Below are 23379 nucleotides of genomic sequence, written 5' to 3' on the forward strand. Positions count from 1 at the left end.
GCACCCGCTGATCACGTACACACACACGAGCCTTCACAGAAATCCTTTCTGTGCCTCACTTCTGCGGGAAAACCCAGCAGAGGGAGCGTCATCCCTTCATGTCACTGTCCTGGAGAGATGCAAGGAGACAACCCAAGCCTTGGTGCTGCTGGGGCTGTTTGTTCCTTGTGCTCAGGCAGCCTGTCACCTCTGTTTAGGAGATGAGAGGTACAGAACTGCCCAAGGCGTCAAATTCCTGTGTACAATTGCTGTGCTGGATACACGCCTGTTAGTGTGTGTGGCATGTTTGCTGGGTGCTGGTCCAAAAGTTGTCTGCTGCTGCTAACTTAGAAATGGGTAATGGAAATAATGCTTCAGCATGGCTTTAGTCATGAAGTCAAGAGGACCTACTGACATGTACATTTTTAAACAAACTGCTGAGCTGTTTGGGAATGGAGGGATAAGCAGAAACCCTCTGATCCCCTCTGTTTCTCGGTGTGCCCACTCCCTTTGGCAGAGCTGAAGTTCGGCCACGCTTTACTCCTGCAGATCATTTCACATGTGCAACACACCCCTGGGCACTATGTTCACACTTTCTAGAAAGATCACATTTATCTCCCGAGTATGGGTCAGCAAATGGTTAGGGCTTTGAGGAGTGATTGCCTTGCTGCACTTCATTGGTCAACAGCCTGGTTTTGTTGGTTTGGTTTGGTTTAGTTTGTTGTTTTTTTTTTTTTTTTCTGTAGGAAAAGGAGAAAAAAAATGGACTGTCGAAAACATGATAACCTTGTTCTCAAGCCGCTCCTGAACCTGTGCTGCAGGATCCTCTAGGACAGGCAGAGTTATCGGGGCAGCTAATGGTGGACACATGTGACGTGTGGACCTCAGCTGGTTGCGGTGCTTGAGTGCCTTTTTCTTTCAAAACTTGTGTGCTTTACCTTCTCTAAACCCAGGCACATGAAGGATTATGGTGACTGAACATCCTCCGAGAGTGCCAGGTGAAGGAAAGGATAAATGTCTTGGTGATGCAGACACACATGCGCATGTTGCACGTTCATTAATGTTAGTGGGAAGTCTGCCCAGATACCAGAGTGCAGTGAGGAAAAACTATTTACCGGGGTAACAGCAGATATTGCTGTTTGCTTGGTAGTACTCTTCTCTTGCATATATCTCATCCTACCTGGTAAGACCGACCCAGCTGCTGGTGCCAGGGATGTGCTGGAAAGCACACCGGGCCCGCACTGACAGTCCCGGCTGGCCGACCGTGAGACGAGAGTGGCGTTGGGCCCCAGCAGATGCACTCGTCAGCAGAGGCTGTGGGAACCCAAACTGTGCTACTGCTGTTTTGAGACGGGGATTTCTGTGACCAGGCTCTGTACAGTTTGGCATTTCAGCCCGGTCAGCAGAAATAGAGGTTTATGCAGAAGCGCACGGACACGCAGGAGCGCGCCGCTCAGGAGCCGGGCGTCCAAACCGGCGCACTACGGCAGCAGCTCTGCTTTGCCCAGCAGTACTTGCTGCCTTCGAGGTACAAATATTAACCAAAAATGCATGCCAGCCTGCACGTTACGGCTAAAATTGACATATTCAGACTAAGTATATGATTCTCTTTCAATTTCTCAAACTTTTTTTACATCCAAACAGAATACCTGAAGTCATGTTTATTTTTTTCCTGTCATGATCCTTTCTGGATCCTCTCCTGGCACAGTTAGTAACTTCCATGGTGCTTCATAACTGCTAGACTAAATCAGTGTTTTCAAGAGACTGAAAATAAAACAGGATTATCCTGGAAATGATACAATTACCAGGGTGTTTGGGAGTTTTGTGCATGCTAATGCATGCCAGTCTCTGTGCAGGAGCATCTTGCAGACAAGAGAGGTGCCGGACACAAATATCCTTCATTAACCTTCCTTTTTTTCCCTTGTAAAACTTTTGACTGCTTCTGAACTCCAGGTGTAGCTGGATGTTACCACAGCAGAAAGAGGCAGAGTTGTGCTGCTGGCTGGGAGGACTCCTCCCGAAAAGGACTGAGTCAGAATCTCCCATCCTCATCCCAGACTGCATGCAGTAGCCTGAACTAGTGACTTGAAAGCCAGAGATTCTGCCAAGGATTTAATTAGTGTTGTCAGCATGTTGCCTTGGGAAGGAGGCTTCAGCATAATGCCAGAAAAAGCCAGATATGGACTAGTTATAGTCCAGCCTGTCAAGGCCTTTGCATCCAAACATGCACCATGAGTGGCATCAGACAAAGACTCCATCTTTCTAACAGGGACCCTCTGTAGAAGGGACGCCCTGGTGCAAATAATACCAATAAATCAAAACAAGTATGTACTTTAGGTTTAAGCATGAATGTGGGTAACAATTACTCTGATCTCCGTATTAAGATAAGACACTAAAGGCAGAACAAAGAATGTCTGACTATTTAATGTGCCAGCATCCTCCTGAACCCTCTTTAACCATCATTGTCTCAACAAAAAGAAGCAGCACGCTCAGGATATAAAGCGAAGTAATAGATATGAGCAGGACCAATATAACACTCTGGTGGGTACCTTTTATGCAAGCCACGAGGTCTGCAGGTTGGTGCAGCCTCAGCAACTGGGTGCTTCTTGTGCTCCCAGCTCTTGGGATAACCCTAAAATTTGGCGTTACCCTCAAGCTGCCCAGCAGCTTGCACAGATGCAGGAAGATGCCTCCTGCTCTCCTGCGCTGTCAGTGCCCTCACCGACACTGTCAGGGCAGCGGATGGCTCCCAGGCTTGTCCCTTCAGAAAGGAGAGGAGCTCTGAGCCCTGCAGGGGTGCTCCTGGCTGCCCGCAGCGACGCAGGACGGGTCCTGCGAGCTGTGCAGCCTCCGGATGTGGGTCTCACCTTGCTTTGCACAGGAAGGCAGCAGTCACAGCTCAAAGCAGTTGGGCTGCGAGGAGAAGCTGAGGTCGGGTCCAGCTCAGGGCTCCTGGTGCTGCTGTGGCGATGGAGGAAGGCGGCTGCCTCTGGCAGGAAATCCTCTGAGCTGCAGAAAGCATCGCCCGCCTCCCCGCTGGAAGGGTTTGCAAGCGGTGCTGAGGCAGCAGCGGAGGAAGGTGCTCTTTAGACTCTAGCCAGAACTAGAGAAGTGAAAGGCTTTGCTCTGCACGTTTAAGCTACCCTCACGCCACTGTGAATCTGCAGGGGAGATAGCTGGTGCTGCCCTCCTGCCCACCACCCTTTGGCTTTGTCCTGGGTTTTTGTGAATTCCCTCCTAGAGCACCTGCGTGTTTGCAGATAAAAAGCCCAGTTGCCCGGGGGTGGCAAGGCACCCGAGAGGCAGGAGCTGCACTGCTGCGCCTGGCTGCCGTCCTGCTGCTGGGACCTTTTCCTCTGGTCACAGTCTTTGCTTTACAATTTGGAGAATGTGTGTCATGGCCCACATGAGGCAGCATATATTTATTACAGACCTTCTTTTACCGGCCCGTTCTTGCAAAGGACTGTGCTTTGCAGGTTGAAAATACGAGTGCACTCCAAAATAGTGAATCCTATCCAAAGAAGATGAGTGGTTTAAAAGAACTGTATTTTGTGTTTTGTTCTGCTCTAAGAAGTGAGCCCAAGGGTACTCAGTATGTGTGGAAAACACTACAAGGGCAGACTCCTATAGGAAATTAAATTTCTAGAATAAAAAACTAATCTACTCTCCACTTCTTTTTTCCCAGTGAGGAGGAAGAGGGAGGGAGAGAAAAGGCAGTTGAAGGGATTGTCATTTTTTAGAACTGCCCAAGACAGAAGAAAATGCACAAGCTGAAAGAATTGACAATGAAGTAGGTTCCTCAGGTACAAGGATTGTACAATTACACTGCAGGCAGTAGCTTTATTATAAAACTTCAAATATGATGATGTCTTATAGGGAAAAATAGATTAGGACTAAAAGCTTCAGAACACCACTGCATTTCTGCATTAATTTTTGTACACGTATGTGCATGTATATATATGTATGTATATGTACACATATATATATATACACACACATGGGTGACCATTCACATATAAATCAGTCATTCACAGTTACCAAGTTGGAACAGGAACTGGGAGGTCAGCAGTGTGCTCAAGAGCAGTGACCATACTGGCACATCAGTTGCTTAAAGTGTTCAGAAAGTTCCCTCGTGGGGCAGTGTGAGCGTCATCTGGGTTTTCGGCATCTCTGGAGCCTCTGGCCACTCAAACCAGCCAGTGCCACCTGCTGTAGATACCGCCTGAGTTACAGGATGCTTGGTGTATCACCCCTGTTTGTGTCTCCCTCCGTCCTGTTTCGGGCACCCGCAGAACAACCAGCCCCTCGGCCAGCGGGTCGGGGCGCTGCTGAGAGCACCCGCTGCCCTGGCCCGTGGCTGGTCAGCCAGCGGCTCCACAGGAAGCTTTGACACACGACTCTTACCGCCCTCTCAGCTCACACTCAGTACTTTTTCTACTTTTCAGCCTTTTTTTCCTGGTAACTGTTTCTCCACTCATCCCGAGGCACGCATTCATTCCCATAAGGTATTTTTCTTGACACCCACAGTGCAATTTCTAGGCTACAAATTCCAAACCCCTCCAACCCAGGAGCTGCAAGCCCTGATAGCAGATGGGGAATCAGGATCTTACCCAGATGTTGATTCCTCCATGTTGATTTCAACAAAACACACATGTAGCATTTATTTCTTTGTTGCTTATCTAATTATTCACTAAGCTCTTTCTGGGCTGGAAGCCTCATTCAGAACTGTCAACTGGGAGCCAGGCCTTGGCATGACACCTTAAACTTGGGCAGTGTTTCACTTCAAAGAGCTGGTTCCCACTCCTGCTGTGAGCCCCATCCCTGCCTATGAAGCCAATCCACTCTGTTGAGATGAGGGAAGGAGCAGCCAAGTGTCCCAGGTTTAGAAACATAAACAGTTCCTTTCAGTACTGAATCTGAGGTGGGGGAAATGTTTCTAAGACACCTCTCTGTGCTGCTCAGGCAGTGTGGGAGTCTGCTGGTAATTCCAACCTCCCTTTCACAAAGCAGGCAGGGCAGGACATGCCAAGGGAAGATGCTAAAAAGATGCTAAAAAGCAAGAACCCAAAAGGCAGTCATGATAGAAGCAAGCTCAAACAGCTGCTTCGAATTTTCCTGTCCTAAAAGGTTGCCCAAACAGTTCATCCCTGTGGATGCCCTGCTGCAAGGATTTCTCAACTTCAGGTCACCTGTTCAGGATGAAAGTTTTTGACTTGTAGCTCTACAAGACGGTGCCAACAAAAGACGACTGTGAGGATGACATGTGCAGAGAGGAGTGCTTGTCCAGGCTGCGCCCACTGGAAGCACCGTAGTCTTTGCAGATCAACAGAAAACGTGCGTATTTTCTGAAAGCCTCGCGGAGGTGCTTCTTGAACTTCTCACCCACGAAGGCATAGATGACTGGGTTGAGGCAGCAGTGGATGAAGGAGAGCGCCTCAGCCAGCTCCATGGCTAGGTCTAGCCTTTGGCTTGTCTGGCAGTCATCGATGATGTACATGTTCCTCAGAGAGTCCAGAAACAGCACAATGTTGACAGGGGTCCAGAACAGGAAGAACACAATGACAACAATAAAAACCAGCTTCATTGCTTTGTACTTGTTCTGAGTATGGCATTTCTGCAGGTTTTTCAAGATGCTGTGGTAGCAGAAAATGAGGACACCGACAGGGATGAGCCACCCCAGGACATTGACTTCAAAATTACTGAAAGTCTTCCAGCCATTGCTGCTGTCAGGATAGTGGGGGATGCACTTAGTCTGGTTATTGTAATTAATTTCCTGGAAAAAAATTAAGTCTGGCACTGATGCTAAAATGGCAACTGCCCAAAGGACCAGGCTGGTGATAAGCCCATAGGCAGCTGTCCGAACCTTTAGAGCGTAGACAGACTGGACAATAGCCAAGTACCTGTCGATGCTCATGATGGTTATGAAGAAGGTGCTGCTGTAGAAACCAATGAAGTAGGATGAGCTGATGATTTTACACATCGCATTTCCAAAAGTCCACTGTCTCACAATGGAGTACTGAACCAAGAAGGGGAGGGAGAGAACAAAGAGGAGGTCAGAGATAGCGAGGTTCAGCAGATACACATCAGTCATGGCCCTGACTTTCTTGAAGACTGTTAGGACCCAAACAACCAAAGCATTTCCCACAAGGCCGGCCACGAACAGTAGGGAGTAAAGCACTGGAAAAAAGGTAGATGCAAATGTTGGAATATTTTCAAGATCACAGCTGATGTCCAGTTCTGGGTAGAAGAAGGCGTATTCATAGGCCGCAGAGGAGTTAGGCGTTGGTGACGTGTAACCCACCTGTTTAAGGACAAGGAAATTCATGAGGCCCAAATCCCAAATTACCTTCTTAGTAAATATACTAGGCACAAGTCAGCTCACACCAAGCTGCATGAGAACAAACAGCTGTGCCTCAGCTGTGCTGGAGGATGCAAATGAGGAATGAACATGAGTGACCAGTCCTCCCTTGCAAGATGCAGGATGAGGTTCTTGCACCCGAGGGGCAGAGGAGATCAAAGAAAATGCAGCTGTGGTGGTAAACCAGAGGTTACCAGTATCCCTCCGCCAGCTCCATGTGGGGTGCCCTGCCCCGTGCCTGCAGCCCAGGTGGGGCACCTGGGCCAGAGTCAGGGAGCATCCCCAAAACAGCAACCAAATGGGCATGGCCAGGGGGCTGAGAGCCCCTGCCATAGGTTTCAGGGTCCTATTCCATGTTTCCTTCGGGAAGGAGAAAGGGAGCAGGGCTCAGGGAGGACCTGACATGTAAAGGCTCATCTCCCAAAAGCTGTGTTTCCAGTTAGCTGACTGCCAGAAATAGCCCTTCATGAGAGAAGTTACTTTTGCAGAGGATTCCTGCACAATCCAAGCAGGTTTTCAGCTGTAAAGGCACCAGCACGTACAGATCATCGCTGGGTGCTGCATGTCACACGCTCTCTCCACCCCGGGTGAGATCAGCAGTGCCAGATCTGGCCCAAGGGGCGACTTCCCAAAGAGCAGACGGGGCTTTTTGCCCCTTCCTCTCTCCTCCCCATCAAGAGATTTTCTGTCTCAACCCTTGCCAGTACAAACTGCTGCTGCCGGCAGCTCATGCCCACCAAGACTTTACTCTGCTAACAGGGATGGCTGGTTTTCCTTTCAACACCAGTGGCTCTGCTCTCCTGGTGCCTGTCAGGATGCACCGGCAGCAGCGACGTGCCCCTTCCCTGCTCCCCGGCTCCTCACAGCCTCCCCAGCAGCAACCACCACATCCCCGGGGCAGCACCTGGGACAGCAAACAGCAGAAGAAGCGTGGCAGTACATCTCCCAGTCAGGATATCCTCCTAGCACTACCCCTGCCCTTGAGGATAGTGTTCTTCCATAAGCACAGTCTCATCAGCCAAAGATATTTTCACTCAGGTGGTTTTTTTTTCAAACAACAACCACACTGACTTATTCTAATCTCCCTACCAGTACTACGTGTTCCTGCAGGCAAAACTGGATCTGTCAGGTGTGCTACTGGCCTTGGCTTACAGGGCAGCAGCCCAGAGGGAGTGACTCACCGACAGGTCCTCAGAGCTGCCTCTGCCTGGCAAGTATGTCAAGTTCCCTTCCATAATACAACACCGTGTCTGAAAGAAAAAAAAGTCTTTATATCATGGGTTTTTAAGAAGCAGGCATACGTTCACATATATGCTGGCAGTATTTACCTTAGTTTATGTTGCAGTGCCAAGTCACAGACAAGGTCCTCACCGTAGCAGTGCACAGTCATAAGATGCCTCAGTGTGATATGTGTTACATTGAAGATGTATCAACTGCCAAGACAGTAAGTTCAGCCTGTGTATTTGACACGTAGAGAAACGGAAATGTGTCGGGTTTATCTCCTAAATAATCAGCACAGTTTTTCACTTTGAACATTTATATGAACGTCAATGGAAGAGATTTGCAACTTCCCCTACGTCTCTGTGAAGTGCCGCTGTCCCTCACCTGGGTGCCCCCGTCCCACCTGCCGCCCCGGCTCTGCGGTCGCTGTGGCTGGGAGGGAGGAAGCAGTGCTGCCTCCCCTGCTCCAAGGAATTTCAGTGAAGATGTCTGTGGGGGATGGCCCAATGCTGCCAAGAGCTGGTGACAGCAAAGGGTGCTATGTTAGCTTTAATGTTTTTCCTTGGAACGTGCCTTCCCCCTGCGCCCACGCACACAGAGACAGAAATACCCAAGAGAACTGATCATAGAATTATTTAGATTGGAAAAGACCTTTAATGTCATTGAGTCCAACCTCAAACCTAACACTGCCAAGTCCGTATCACCCTCCCTTCTCTGATGCACCCTGCAGGATACTCTTGCAGACTAACACTGAATTAAAGCCCTGAAGAGCAGGATGTTAAAATATCAAGTAGTTCTCCCAGAGCAAGAATACATGAAACTAAAAATAACTACTGCTCTTAACTCCACAATGTTTTTAGATCCTGTGTCTGAAGGGGAGGGAATGATACAACACTATTGTCTCCAAACCATCGAACAGGTACACTCAAGCAGAGAAGACTGAAGAGATACTCCAACAGAGGACCCTGAGGACGAACTATTTACAGATAGCAGCAGCTACATGCATGAAGGAAAACAAAGAGCTGGCTGCACAGTGGTAACTCAGACTGAGGTTGTGGAAGCTCAACCTTTACCCATTAACACCTCAGCCCAAAAAGCAGAACTGATAGCATTACAACAGGCATTAAAACTATCAAAATGAAAAAAGGTTAATATCTGGATGGACTCCAAATATGCATTTGGGGTAGTACATGCCCATGGAGCCATATGGAAAGAATAAGGATTGCTATCAGCTCAGGGATTGCCAATCAAATATGGAGACACCATCAAACAATTACTAGAAAGTCCAGTTACCAAGAGAAGTAGCTATTATACATTTCAAAGCCCATCAGTTTGGTCATACCTCTGTCAATACAGGAAATTGATTAGCAGATAAAATGGCAAAGGAGGTGTCAGAGAAAAGCATCCTAGTTGTTGTACTGTCCAAAGAGGTAAACCTACCAAAAGGGGCACCTGAATATCAGAGCCAGGATAATCAATTAGCTGATATATTAAAAGCTCATTGAAATTCCGAGGGATGGTGGGTGACTATAGATAGGCAAGTCATAGTACCACAGGCTGTAATGAAACAGTTAGCTGAAGATAAACACAATGCAACACATTGAGGGGCAGAGGCTATTATAGATAGCTTGAGAAGCCAAGTGCTCATGACAGGAGCAGTTAAAAGTGTGGTCAGTAAATGTAAAATCTGTTTACAGAATGACCCACATTCATACAAGAAACCCCCCTTTACGAAACAAAAAAAGAAAATGAAATTGCCCTGGAGAACATTGGCAAATGGATTTTTCAGAACTACCTTGACAAGAGGGACATCAGTATCTGCTAGTGTTGGTTGATACCTTTTCAGGATGGCCTGAAGCCTTTCCCTGTCGTACTGACAAAGCTAGGGAAGTAGCAAAAGCCCTATTAGAAAAAACAGTGCACAGTTTCGGGGTTCCATTGGGAATGTTAGGTGGACAATTAATGACATGTTAGGTGGAATGACTCCCTCATGTCCCCAGCCAAATAAAGTAATGCCTGCTCATTAATGCTAAACCCAGCATTAAGGAGTTTTCATTCCTGAATTTGGTGACACCTGCACTGGCTGGCGCAGACACAGCAGCACAAAGCACCCTTGGAGCCACCGCTGCTTGGTGTGACCCACGGCCCGGGTGGCTTCACAAGCCTTCCTGAGGTCAGGCTTTGTCCCCAGCTAGAGCCACCAAAGGGCACCTCTGCTCGCAGCTCACCGAGCTCCACCCCAGGCTCTTCCTTTGGGAGAAGCGCTGGCCAGAGGAGACGAGGTGCCAACGGGCATCAGTGATGGCAGTGGCACAAGCTGCTGGCACCTCATGCGCAGGGGAGAGACGAGGCTGAACGCCCCTGTCAGGAGACCTTGGCTCTGCCCTGCGCGGCACTGGGAAGCCCTGTTGGAGGGGAGCCCAGGATCAAGGCAAATTGGCCACCAGCCCTGGCTGGAAGGAAGCCAGTGTCTCCCCCCTTCCAAAGAGCAGTGTCAAAGGGAGAGGAGGAGGAGGAGCAAGAGGAGGAGGTAGGTTCCCATGAGGGGCAGAGGGGGCTGTGGCTGTCTCTGGGTAGCCCCTCTGCGTGCAGGACAGTGCCCGGGCACTGGTGCCGCTCTTGCTGGAAGCGTGCCCCAGAGCTGGACGGGATGTGCCACGCTCACCTGCACACTCCTCAGCCTTGCAGGCACACTGACGGTGTTACAGTGGAGGGAAAATGTGAGTAACAGCATAAGATAAACGTAAGCTGTTTCTTCCGGACAGAGCCTCAGTGGAAAACTTCCTACAGGCACTGCAGAACCAACCCTCCTGGTTACAGCAGGGTCCTGGTCTGCAGCATGGCAGTACACATGCCCCTGGGGATCCTTTTGCCTCTGGTCAGGAGCTGGAAAATGCCTTTCTTAACCCATAACGACAAACTTGGCACCTTCAGAAGCCAAGGGGTGCTCGGCCTCAGTGGTGCAGAGAGGGCTGCTGCTGGGTGCAAACGCAGCCGCCAACTTCAGCTCTGCCTCTCAGGGCCCACCAGCAGCACCTTTCCTGCAGCCACGTCAAGGCCATTTGCTAATCTGCCTGACACACGTCAGGTCATCGCCTCGCTCGTGCGCTCTGGTGTGCCCACACCTCTGCGCAGCAGGAGCCACGGCCGTGCCTCCGTCACGCACGAGTGCGTGTGTGTGGTGTGCCAGGGTCTCCCTGTTTGTAACTGGGGTGAGGATGGTCCATGGTGCTGGGCAGCCACGGCGACCTGCAGATCTCTGTAAAGCTCCGTGGCATCTTCCCGTGGAAGATGTCCTCATGGCACAATGCATGCAGGGCAGGTGGTCCACCTCGCTGGTGACAGCCAGAGAGATTGAATCGGTGTCACCCCAGGGCACTGGAAATGAGCTGGGGGCAGGGGGAGGGTGGCTCTCTCCCACAGTGGCAGTGCCTCGAAGCAGTGTTTGGCTCTGCAGAGAGGTTTGCGTTCTTCAGCAGGGTCAGTCACACGTTGCCTTTCAGTGCCTGTCTCTCAGCAGCTGGGAAATCTGGGGCTGTAATGAGACCACAGCGTAAGGCATGAGGGCAGAAGGGACCATGGGTTCAGAGTCATCCTACGCCTAAAGCCAACAGCACCTGGGCACCCCAGCTGCAGCCACACCCGAGCAGGGAACACTCCAGACCCGGATCATGCAGGTTAATTTTGCCTCCCCACCCTTTTAATGAAGAATAAATGTGTTTCCAGCTTGGTGGCTGGAAAGCCACCACAGCTGAGTTGTCTCCTCGTATGTCTCCAAGACAATGACATGAAGGGTTGGGGCTCCCTCTGTTGGGTTTTCCTGCAGAATTGAGGCATGGAAATCAACGCTGCGGGTGGGCACCTGGCAGCCAGCCATGGGTCAACCCACCACAGTCCTTTGTGGGGCTCAACATGGGGAAGGAGGAATTTGGGATAAGGGTAGTAATTGGGACAGGTGACCGGCAAAGCGCTGCTAGAGAGCGGAAAGCATTGTTGTGGGGAAATTTTGTTGTTGTAACTGTGATGAAGGGGCGAAGCGTGGAGTGTGTGTAAGTCGTCCACTTTTGTCAGCGTTGTGAGGACGTTACTTTGATTTTGGTGTCAGGAATTCTTTAGTGGATGTAAGCGAAGTTTGTGAAGACTGTATGATTAGTGTGTGTTTTAATGATAGTTCTTAAAATGCGTGAGGTGAGGGGTGGAATGCATTGGGTTTACTTGACAAGGATTTGGTAGCTGGGGGGGGGGGGATTTCAGGGGTGGCTTCTGTGGGAAGATGCCAGGAGCTGCCCCCGTGTTGGAAGTCATCGGGTCCCACCAGCTCCAAGGTGGACACGCTGCTGGCCAAAGGCGCCAGCAACATCGGTAGTGCCTCTGTGAGAACGTATATAAGAAAGGGTAAAAAATGCTGCGCAGCAGCAGCTGTGAGAGAGAGGAGTGTGTGAGAGACCCAGCCCCGCAGACCCCGGGTCGGTGAAGGAGAAGGGGCAGGAGCTCCGGGCGCCAGAGCAGCGATTCCCCTGCAGCCTGTGGGGAAGGCCGCGGTGACACGGGAGGTCGGCGGCGGAGCAAGATGCGAGCTAAGGGAAGAAACAGCAGGAGGGATGGGGGCGAGCTGATCCGTGAGTTAACAGGGAGGCTGCCAACGACGTGGAAGGCAGTCGCTGCCCCGAGGCGGGAAGCGCATAACGGGAGCGGAGCCTGAGTGTCCCTTTTGCCACCCTGCGCGTTACATTTTCCCAGAGAAGTCCGACGGAGCCCGCGGGGGCTCGGTTGCTGGACACTGAGCAGCCGGGAGATGCGACAAAACCGCGGCCGCGGTGGTGGGGGGAAAGGCGGCCGCCCGCTCCCGGGATCGGGCCCGGCGGGGCGGGGCGCGGCAGGCGAAGGGTTAAAGGGAAGCGCAGGCGCCCTGGGGGGTGGGCGGGGGAGAGCACCGCCCCCCCCCCCCCCCCGTCCGCGTGGGCCCCGGGCTGGCTGCGCGGATTGGCCAGCAGGGGGTGGGGGGGCGGAGCGTCGCGTACGTCACGCCGGCCCCGCTGCGCTCACTGGCTGCGCTGCGGGGATGCCGGGGCGAGAGGCTGAGGTAACGCGGCGCGCGCGGGGTCGGTTACCGGCTGCTGCCCCCCCCCCCCCCCCCGGGCCCGCCTCGCTCGCTCGGCTGAGGGGCAGCGCGGCGGCAGCAGCGACCGGGGGCTCGCCGCGCTCCCTCCCCGCTTCCCTCGCGTTCTGCCGCCTGCCTGGCTCTTGGGAGGCGGGCCCGGGCGGGACGCGCGGGCCCTGCACCGTAACGCTGGGCCCGGGGGGGGGGGGGGTGGTGTTGGGGGTGCGGCCGGAGGCTCGTAACGGGTTTTCAGGGGGGTCCGAAAGCGTGCGGGGGGAGGCAGCTGGGCGCTGCTGGCTGCGGAAGGGGCGTTGGTGGCTTTTGAGTGGGTCCCTCCAGAAACCACCGTGCTGCAAACATCTGAGCGGCGTAGAAACTCGTTCTTCATTAGCAAAACGCCATTACGCCTTTGGTTTTTTTTTTTGGTTTGTGTTTTTTTTTTTGTTTGTTTGGTTGGTTGGTTGGTTTTAAATAAAAAAAAATCGCCCTGCTGTGTCGTTTTGTGCTTCCTGCCTTCTCCCTCCGAGAAGTGCGGAGAGGCAGCAGCCCAGGCCCCAGCTGAGCAGGCCGTGCAGTGCTTTGGGTGCCTTGGCGCTGGGTTGGGGTGGTGGGTGGTTTTGAGGGAGAGCCCCACTGGTGCCCGTGGCAGTGAGGGACCTTGGTGTGCAAGAGGGGGGAAGGGTTGGTGGTGCTGCTGGCAGGGTGCTGGGCAGAGCTAGGTGGTATTGGCACCTGGTGGAGCGGTGTGAAGGGGGCACCCATTTCCTTTGGTGTGGCAAATGGTTACCACCTAATACTTGCCGATGCATTTGATGTTGAGAAAACTCCAACTACTGAATTGCAAGGAGGTTCTGGAACAATCTTCCAGGAAAGGCAGAGGGACCAAAAACCACAAATAAAATTTGCTCAGGCTCTGAAAGGGTCTGAAAATGTTTCCTATGCCCTGAGCAGCAGTCCTTAGTGTCTGGGGTTGGCTTGTCTTCCTTTCCTATAACATGTGACACATCAGCTGCTCTGTTTCCTCTTGTGCCATTCCTAATTATATGGCTGCTTAATGTCCTCTTCTTCCTCTTCCAGATGCATCCAGTCCTAAAGGCCTTTGTGTGTGGCTCCATCAGTGGGACTTGTTCCACACTTCTCTTCCAACCCCTTGACCTGCTGAAAACCCGCCTGCAAACTCTGCAGCCTGCTGTGAATGGGTGAGAGGGCGGGGATGTGTGGGCACAGGGGTTGTCTGCCATAGGCTTCTGCCCGATTCGTTGGCTGGGGCTTGGAGTTCAGGGTTGTAATTTAGAGAGTCTTTCTGAAATGGGAGGTATGTTCTTATAGTATGGTGAAGGATTGATATTTTGCTCCAGAAGATAGAAATGGCTGCTCCGTGAGTGCTACTTTAATAACATGTAACTTCAGCATTTGTCTGTACTCACCTGAGACGCTGGTGTTTGCTGGAGTGGCTGTTCTGCAGTTTTGTGGGCTGTCTTCTGCTTGAAAAATCCTTTGTGGTTGTCACGTAACTTTATCATGTGTCCAGCTGCTCACGTTTGCTTGGTGTAGCCAACCATGACTACATATGCTGCTGCTAACAAAGGGAGCGAGCAACTAAAACTCTAATGATAGAGGCCTCTAATGTGTGTTACAAGTGGTGGGAAAGCAGAAGGTGGCAGAGGAGCCCCGGAAGGACTGGCCAAGAAAAGCAGGCTGAGTTGAGAAAGAGCACCTTGGAGGTGCTGGGGTGGTACCCAGAGACACAAGTGAAAGGGGATGGCTGCAGTGAGCAGAAGCAGGTCGTCTCTGAAATTCATGTCTTGTCTTGTCTTTCAGGTCTGGTCGTGTTGGGATGGTAAAGCTCCTCTTTAGGGTTGTTCGTACTGAGAGTCTTCTGGGGCTCTGGAAAGGTGTCTCTCCAGTAAGTGGCTGTTTTAACCCTGACTTCTAAAAATAAGTAGATAAATAAACCTACTGCTTATTACTAACTATGACCGCCTGGATTTAAGTAGCGAGCTCTTGGACAATTATGAATGAAAGCAAGTGATTTAGATTAAATCCTATTTTAAGGAGTTAATGTTGTCAATTCCACTGATCTGGTCATGGCACTACCTGTGGTTTTGCAGTCCTGAGCAGCTGAACACTTGAATAGTTTAGCAAATGTGGGATGACAACTGCACCAACTTCATTTTGGTTTGGAATATCTTGTTCCTAGAAAACTGCCACAGCGGAACGTGTTAAATCCTGGCAGCATTTGAATCAATTGGCTCTCAGTGCCATAAATGACTTTTTAACCTTGTCTTCTTTCCTCAGTATGTTAGCTTTAGTGATTTTTTTCTTTTCTACAAAGCTTCCTGTCAAGTTTAACAGTCTCTGAAATGTTCTGTAGCACATTTTGTCTTATGTGTGCTTTTTTTTCCTTCTGAAGTCCTTTGCAAGATGTATTCCCGGTGTTGGGATTTACTTCAGCACTTTGTACACAATGAAGCAAAAGTTTCTAGTGGACCGTTCACCCACAGCCCTGGAGTCTGTCTTTCTGGGTGCCACCGCACGTGCAGTTTCTGGTATCTGCATGTTGCCAGTGACTGTAGTGAAAACCCGATATGAGGTGAGTATGGAATTTTAATTAGTTCCCTATTAATGATGTCACATGCTTTCCTCATGATGAAAAAGAAATTCAATCTGGAGAAGGTTGCTGCCACTTGGGTACAGCCAGACACGTAGTCCTGATTTCATCCTGGTTCACACATTGGGCAGGAAATGCCACGCGCTGATATTTAGGCAAGAAGATGAAACAGAATTCACTCTTGAGATATTTAAGCTGCAGTTGTATACAACATTTGTGTAGCATCTTCCATATTTTACCTTTCTGAAGGATTGTTTTAAAGGCTGAGGTCGATGAAACCCACTTTTTGCGTTGAGCTGTCCTCTGTGCTGCTGTCTCAGGCACCACATTGGCTGTATACCGCTGTTTGTTTGGATGCTGTGGCCTCAGAGAGTCTGTGTGAGGCTCCTTGGCCTGTGCCCAGCCCATGGGTGCCTGACCGTTGTCTACCCTTGCAGAGTGGAAGATTTGGCTACGGGAGTGTGTATGGAGCTCTGAAGAATATCTATCAGACAGAAGGGGCTCGTGGCATGTTCAGTGGGCTCACCGCGACGCTGCTGCGGGATGCACCCTTCTCTGGCATCTACCTGATGTTCTACACACAGACCAAAAGCCTCACGCCTCAGGGTAAGGCTGAATCTTGGAGGCTGTAATGGCAAATGTTTCTCTTCTCACATCTTGCCCTGCAGTTGACTGCTTGTGTGCACTGCTTATTGCCCTCTACCTCAGTAGTTAAATCAGTGTCTTGTAGGGCTTTAGATGAGACATTTCATGTTTTCCTGTGGAGAACTGCAGATCTATAGCCCAGGTCAATGTAGAAATGGAAATTGTCCTTAAATTGGTTGTTTGTCTTTATGAAGACTGATGCATAAGGTGGGTTAGTGAACAGTTGAAAGAGATGCTGTCTTCAGCAGTGCATTCTGCTGCTGGTTGTCTTATATCCTGGTTGGTTTTCACTAAACTGGGGCTTCTCTGATGTTAGAAATGGCTGGGGCAACACTTGCACAATCTGTCCTTTTCAGAGTTACTGTCAAATTCAGTTCCCCATCGAGTGAGGCTTTTTAATAACTTTTGACTAGTAGCCACTTTTCCCCTTGAAAGGTTTCTCTACCCGGCATGGATTTTAACTTCTCTTGGACTCTGAGGTTGACTTAATAATTCAGTAGCTTTTCACTTTGTTGTGCAGCATGAGTGTTCCTGGCCTGTTTTGTGTCTGAGTGCATTCCCTTTGCTTTGTTGCAGACCAGCTGGATCCAGTGCTCATGCCCTTGCTGAATTTTGGCTGTGGGATCTTTGCGGGAGTCCTGGCCTCACTGGCAACGCAGCCTGCTGATGTCATCAAAACACACATGCAGCTGTCCCCCCAAAAGTACCGCAGGACAAGCCAGGCCATTGCCTTCATCTACAAGGTGAGATGGATCCCTTCTAATGTGCCCAATCACAACCTCTCCTTGCCCGAAGCACAGCTATGCTAAGAAAGTTGTTGCCTTTTAAAGGAGGTGAACAAATGTGACTGCTTGATATGCTCGTGCAGTCAGGCTAATTAGTGTCAGCATTTTCAGAAGTTGAAGTGGGTGTTGCTGTGGGAGACTAAGGCTGAATCTCTTGTCACTGGTTTATGTGCAGACCTGTTCAGTAATAACTGGGAAGTATTCTGGTTGATGGTCTGAAAGCAGCTGGAAGCTCCAGTCCATTCCTTGCTTTTCCTTGTAATTAGAGGGGCCGTTGTCACTACTCAGATGCGTTTCTTGCTCCTCTTTAATGGATTACAAGGCAGTGAACTTGCTCCCTGCTTATTCTTGTGATTCCTCAGTCCTCATCTGTTTTCATGAAATTACACATGATGGGGAATTGGAGAGCAGGCTCAGAGTACTGGAGCACAAAGGCGGGCACATTCCAGCAAGCATCTTTCCACACAGACCAGCTTCATGTTTCAGGCTGGTGAATGATTCACTTCTGTTATGTAGTGATGGAAAGCACTAAGTTTATTTCATCTTCATTTCAGTTTAATTTAGTATGTGGGCTTGGAGGAGCTGCGCTTACAGCTGCTGCTGCCTCTGGTTTATTGTGTAGGTGCATCCGTGATTACCACACTGAGACAAAAGGTTTCTTTAGTATGTAGCGTGAAATGCTGGTTTCAGATAGAAACCAGGTCCAAAACAATCCTTTGCCCTTTAGACACCAAAGGATAAATAAATGCCCAGATTTGTATTCCAGGAATGGGATGGAGATGTACTCAGAGCCCACCTTTCTTTTCCTGCCCTCAGAAGGGCAAATCTTGTCATGTTTGCTTTGCCTCCATACTGAACTCTATTCCTAAACAGGAATCTGCTTTTTTTGTGCATGGCTTTTTTGTGCATGGCACATTTTTCTCATATCAGAATTTTTTTTTTTACTTCAGTACTTAAAATCTCAGTTTTTACAACAGTCACTTAGCTATTTTGTAAATATGAAGCTCTAGAACAAGTCATTTTCCTCAAGTGTCTTGAAACTATTATACTCTCACCTTTTGTCGGGTTTGAGTGTGGCTTTTGCTGTCCTGGCATTCCCTTTTCCACTCACTGTGCTTCCTGCTTTCTTGGGTAGCCCTGCAGTTGCAAAGTGGTACAGGTTCTTCCAAAACATTAAATGCTGCTTAAGCCTGAGTTTTCAGAAACTGATTTGGGTCTGAGCTGAAATACATCCTGTGCTGTTCCATGTAATAAATGATGGGAAGTTAAAACACTAGAGGCAGATTATGATGGATTGCTGCTTGTTTGTCTCCTCTTGCAGGACTTTGGGTTGGTTGGCTTTTTCAGAGGTGGTGTGCCACGTGCCCTCAGGCGGACTCTGATGGCAGCAATGGCATGGACAGTGTATGAACAGATGATGGAAAAAATGGGCTTGAAATCTTGACTGACTTGCACAAGAAACAACCAACATCACTCCTCCTCCTGCTTGCTGTGATCAACCGGCACTAGGAAGTTCCCAGGTCCACAGAGGAATAAGCCTTGCTCAGCCAGGAGGAAAAAACCCCTTCTGAGACAGGGGATTAGGCCTTTTGGCAAGTAGAGGAAAGAAGGATCTGATCTTTGCATCATTTGATGAATGCATTCCAGAAGGACTGTGCTTGCAGACTGCCATGGGAAATGGCAGGGCTTCCGCAGCCTTGTAACTATGCTGAGGAAAAAGCCCCTTTTAAATATAGCTCTGTGCTCACCACCTTTATGCAATGAGACATTGCTGAGCAAAAGTGTTTGAGGAGAAAACAGTGATTGCGGAACCTGCCAGCCTGTTCCTTGCTGATCTAGCCAGTAGGGCCACAGTGACCCACCGCTGATAGAGATTCTCCTTCCTCTTACGCTTTGTTCTCACAGGGGAATGTTGCAGATCACGGTGGGAGACTGGATGTGTCTCTTCATGCTTATATTGTAGGAGCGGGTGGAAGAGAAATTAAGTGCTGAAGGAAAGCTGGGAACATGGTCTCTGTCATCTCTTTGTACTGTGCGTGATAGCAGAGAAGGTGACTGGAGCCTCCTTGCCGTGTCATGTGTTAACGTGTAATTGAGCATCTTAACACTCTGGAGATGTGCTTCTGCCTCTGGAGCAGTATTTGCACAGGAATTAAGAAGCATAAGGCACTTTAGAGTTGATTGCTACCAAAGTTCTACTTGTTCTCTGAAAAATGTTTTTCCTGCTGGTCTGACTTTATCAGGAATACTCAAGTATTATTATTATATTTTTTTTTAAATCCAGTTGTACTAGAGATTTAAGTGCTTCCTATTATAAATTTGTTAATCCCTGGTCAACACCCTCAGTGCAAGCTGGTGCTTAGATGTAGCTTTTAGGGTCATAGCTCATAATGCATAAATGTATAATGGAAGCAGATGTAGATACTGACACTTCAGATTTCCCTTAAAAGGCACTACTGATTGCATGTGGAGTATCTTTGGGTTTGGGAAAAAAAAATGCTGCTCTGTTCTATAAGCTTTCTGCAAAGTTTGAGACATATGAGTGCTTAGTAGGGAACTTTTATTTCTCTTTGGGCTCCGCACAGATCCTTCACAGTTTCCCAGCTGGTCATTTTCTCTTAGCAGGTAGTCCATGTTTTAGTATCTAGAGTTTAGGCCTACAGATAAATATAGTTTTTTCATCCACTGTGCCTTCTTCCTCATTCCTACTTTGTTACACAGACCTCACAGCATGTGCTGTCTATACTTGGGTACAGCCTGCTCCCCTCTTCACTTGTGCCTCCGTGCTGGCTGGCTGGGTTGGGACTCTTGCAACTCTGTTGGCATTGCCACAAAGCTGGGCATGGAAGTGTGCCTTGCAGAAAACATAGCTTTGGCTTTTATTTTCTTAAATATCCAGGGATATTTAGTTTAGAAACAGAGCAGATGTCTCTGAATATGAAGACATGACACTAACTGTATGAACAATCAGTATTACCTACCTGTTGTTTGTAGAGTGTCATTTGCACAATTGATGCCTGCTCTGGCAAACTTCTGACCACAAGAAGAGGGGGGGCGTGGGTTGTAAAAGATGCTCTTCACCAGATTCCAACTCCATGAAGGTTTGATGACTGATGTGAAAGTTAGGTCTGAGTAAAGTGTAAGGGGATGGGCTGGAGGCTTGGAAGGCGTTGCCTGTTTTTAGCCTCAGCTCATCTGTGTGAGGAGACTGGTGCTGCACAGTGCCAGCGTCTCCAAGAATGATGGTGGAGGGTCCCGTGTGCACGTCTACACGTTAATAGAGCACTGCGTAAAATCATTCTGCATTGTGGCTGATGAGCTGTCAGATTCCCTCTGCTGCTTCTCACTGTCAGGCACGTGGGCACATAATTTGCCAAATCCTAAATATGAAGAACTGTTCCTTTCTTTTGCTGTCCCTCCTACCCTTAGTGACCTGAACTCATGAGAGTGCATGAGACAGTGGTTACTGCACATCCTGCTGTTTGTTATCCTGAACACTACTGGCACAGAGAGTTGGAGAACTGAGTGTAGGATTGCTGACCTGGTGGAGTAAGGTGGCAGTTACATGAGTTACCTCATTTGTCTTTTATTCCCCTGTGCATAGGATCAAACCAACATGTTGTACTAGAAGCCTGAATTTATCTGAGACTTTCTTAATCTGGTATGAATTGGATCTGTTGATCATCTTGGGCTGTGGCAGTCGAGGGCTGTTTGTGCAGACAGAAACTTAGGCTTTTAAAAATGAGAAGAATGCCAGGTTTGAATTAAGTATTACTTGTATTAAGTAAAGTCCTCATTGGAAACCTGAAATACAGGAATGCTTTAGTGGCTTTTATGTCCTATACTCCTGTCTGGTCAAGTAACAAAGGAAGAACTAGAGAATTTATTCTAGTACGCTGGTGTTTTAAAGTCTACAATTTTTGTTTGTTTGGTGTTAATTTTTAAGTCTGGTTTCAGGCCTAAAGCAGTGTTAGCTTTTCCTTTGGGAAAGTTCTTTCATTCCCCTTACTTTGTGGGGAATGAGGAGGCTCTTTGTTGTTGCAGTAGAGTGAAAAAATATATGCTTTTGCTTTGTGAATTATCCTGGGCTCCTCTGAGTTTAAGAAATAGACAATCCAAACTGCACTGTGCTTCATCAACCCTTGGTGCTACAAATCCAAAAACTTCTTTAAATATGAGCTGGGATGAGTGAGTTCTGTGGTACAAGATTGTTGTTTGGGTTTCTTTTATTATTTCTTTTGTCAGGTTTCTCATATATGGGGGAGGGGAAAGCCTGAAGTTCTGCTCCACTGTCTTCTGAAAGCCGTATCACATAGGCAGGCACAAAACTAATTCTCAGCTCTGATTCTTACCATCCTTCAACCTTTTCCACACGTCAAAAACATTGTTTCTAAAGTGATTTATTGAAGTTACTTCTTGGTAGCTATAGCAAGTCAAGAAAAACAGGTGTGTGGATGTGAAGTATAGATATATTGCCCTTGAGGTTATACGCTTCTAATTAAGAACAAATGGTCACTGTACAACCTCAATACAAAGTAAATCAAATAAAGGATCCATCACAGGTGCTTAAGCACCTACCTGCATCATGCTAGCAATTCAACACTAACAATCCTATCAGACAATCATTTCCAAAGACATCTTAGCTTGGATTCCAGAGAAGGTGGTCTGATCCCTTCTATATACGGCAGGATCGTGGTCGGATCCCTCTGAGTGACCTGTGTTGCTGGCAATACACTGTTGGTGAATGCGCATTGTCTCTGCTTGCCCTTGCAGCCATGGTGTAGCAACACAACTGGCTAACTGCCAGTCAGTATTTTAAGTGAGTTTGTAAAGACACAAGAGAAATAGTCTGTTCATTTATGAAGTTTTAGTAACTTCACATTTCCTTTCTTCCTGTGCTCATTTTTTTTTTTTTTTCTTGCACTGTTTAAACAGAACTGAAGTTTTGGAACATTGCATAGGTTTGAATATTGTGCATATTTGTATGTCTATATAAAATATTTATGTGAGAAGGTATATTGTATGTTTCTATTAAAAACTGGTTGCCAGAAGGAATCATGTCATCTCTTTAGAGTTTCTTTAAAAAAACCCCAAACCAATCAAACCCATGAGGGATGGGATGGAAAGAGGCTTAAGAAAGCAAAAGATTCCCAAGAGAACAGGACTGTTGGATGAGTCCAGAGCCCATACAAGGCAATGCATATTCTCTTTTTCTGTGAGGTATAATGTACACAGGCTGTGCTAGTACGACCTAAATCAGCTTTATTTAAATGGAAAAAACACATAGCAATGGGGAATCTTGTCTTTTTCACAGCTTCCTCTGCCTGCTGTGTGTAAAGACTGATGGGAACTGAATCTCCATATTAGCTTGTGGAACACCCGCCTTTAGGACAGAGGTGTTTTGAGCACTCTGAGAGGTTCTTTTTAACCTCCTGCCAATCAGGCCTTTGCTATTTGGGCAGTCCGACCTCAGCAGGGGGCCAGGAGCTGTGCCTGGGACACAATCCTCTGCTGCAAGCCATAGCGCAAGGTGATGCTGGATCGCTGGGATCGCCTCTCGCTGCCGCAGTACGGTCCTGGGATTCAGCAGCAGGCAGGTTGTGCTAAGCAAAACATTGATGTTGATACAGAGTTGCACATCTTCCAGTCGTGAAGATCCCAAACCTCTTATCTTTTCAGATAAGAAGTTGCCTAGATGACGCATTCTTAAATGGAGCAATTCTCAGGGAGAGTTATCTGTGTGTAACAGACTTGCCAGGCAGTCCTGGCGTGGAGCCTCGCGCCAGCTGGACCTGAACTGCTTGTGCAGACACCCAATACCAGGTTAGGCTGGTGATAGTGCCTGCTCTTGCATGCAGGGCTCCCCAGAGCTCTCCTGCTGTCTTGGAGGGCCACCTCTGGTGTAGAGGGTGTTTTTACAGCTGCCCCAGCTGTGAGAAGAGATAGCAGACAAAGCTCCCTAACCCTCTCGGGTAGTGGAGGGTGGGAAAGACAGGAAAAGAACAGTTTAGAGGCACTGTCATTGTAATAAAACATTAAATCGTGGTTTTCCCTTTCACCTAAAAAACAGGCAAATGCTTTGCTTGATTTTTAAATTTTTTTTTAATGTATTATCTGCTATGCATAATCACTATCACCAGAATAGAGCAGAAAGTATTCCTCATCTCACACACACATATGGATGTGTGTGCACTTTTGCAAACTCATTGTGGAGCACTTGAATATGCTTATACCTTCTGGCATTGCTTTTGGTTTCGAAGTATCGAGCTGATTTTCCACATTGCACTGTTTCTTAATCTCCAATTTTACCTCTATAAAACGTTTTGAGAGATTTTATCATAATGCATTAAGGAATTTTAGTAAAAATAACACAAAAAACACTAAGAGGTTAAAATGAGACCTCCACAACTTTTGTAACATATGTTAGGCAATTCTAACTTTGTAGAACTAGAAATAGGAAGGGAATAGGTTTGTGGAGTATGTTTTCACAAAACTTGAAGGAAATAATACCAAATCTTCAAAATACAAGCCAAGATGGAATTTACAAGGCAGCAGGGTATTGTGCAGCTTTGCTGGAGGTGAGTCAATCTCCGTGGGTTCCTCTTTATCTTCTGGAGGGTCCAGCTCCAGGGGTGCTACACCATCTCTTGGATGACACCCACTGGCACGTTTGGTGGGG

The 23379-nt window shown here is 48.4% G+C and overlaps 2 protein-coding genes across 2 annotated transcripts; one reads left to right on the plus strand and one right to left on the minus strand.

Moving 5' to 3' along the window:
* Positions 1–5160: 5160 nt before the first annotated feature.
* Positions 5161–6304, minus strand: LOC104359351 (C-C chemokine receptor type 8). The gene has a single exon (XM_009965090.2). It carries the CDS (start codon positions 6302–6304, stop codon positions 5201–5203), a length of 1104 nt encoding a protein of 367 aa, XP_009963392.2. The 3' UTR covers positions 5161–5200.
* Positions 6305–12570: 6266 nt separating this feature from the next.
* SLC25A38 (solute carrier family 25 member 38) lies at positions 12571–21755 on the plus strand. The gene is made up of 7 exons (XM_042806530.1): positions 12571–12641; positions 13737–13858; positions 14481–14565; positions 15073–15252; positions 15708–15876; positions 16492–16658; positions 18022–21755. The coding sequence occupies exons 1-7, from the start codon at positions 12621–12623 to the stop codon at positions 18142–18144; spliced, it is 867 nt and encodes a 288-aa protein (XP_042662464.1). The 5' UTR covers positions 12571–12620; the 3' UTR covers positions 18145–21755.
* Positions 21756–23379: the final 1624 nt, after the last annotated feature.

Source organism: Tyto alba, unplaced genomic scaffold (assembly GCF_018691265.1).
Source record: "Tyto alba isolate M040663 unplaced genomic scaffold, T.alba_DEE_v4.0 Super-Scaffold_46, whole genome shotgun sequence".
Lineage (NCBI taxonomy): Eukaryota > Metazoa > Chordata > Aves > Strigiformes > Tytonidae > Tyto > Tyto alba.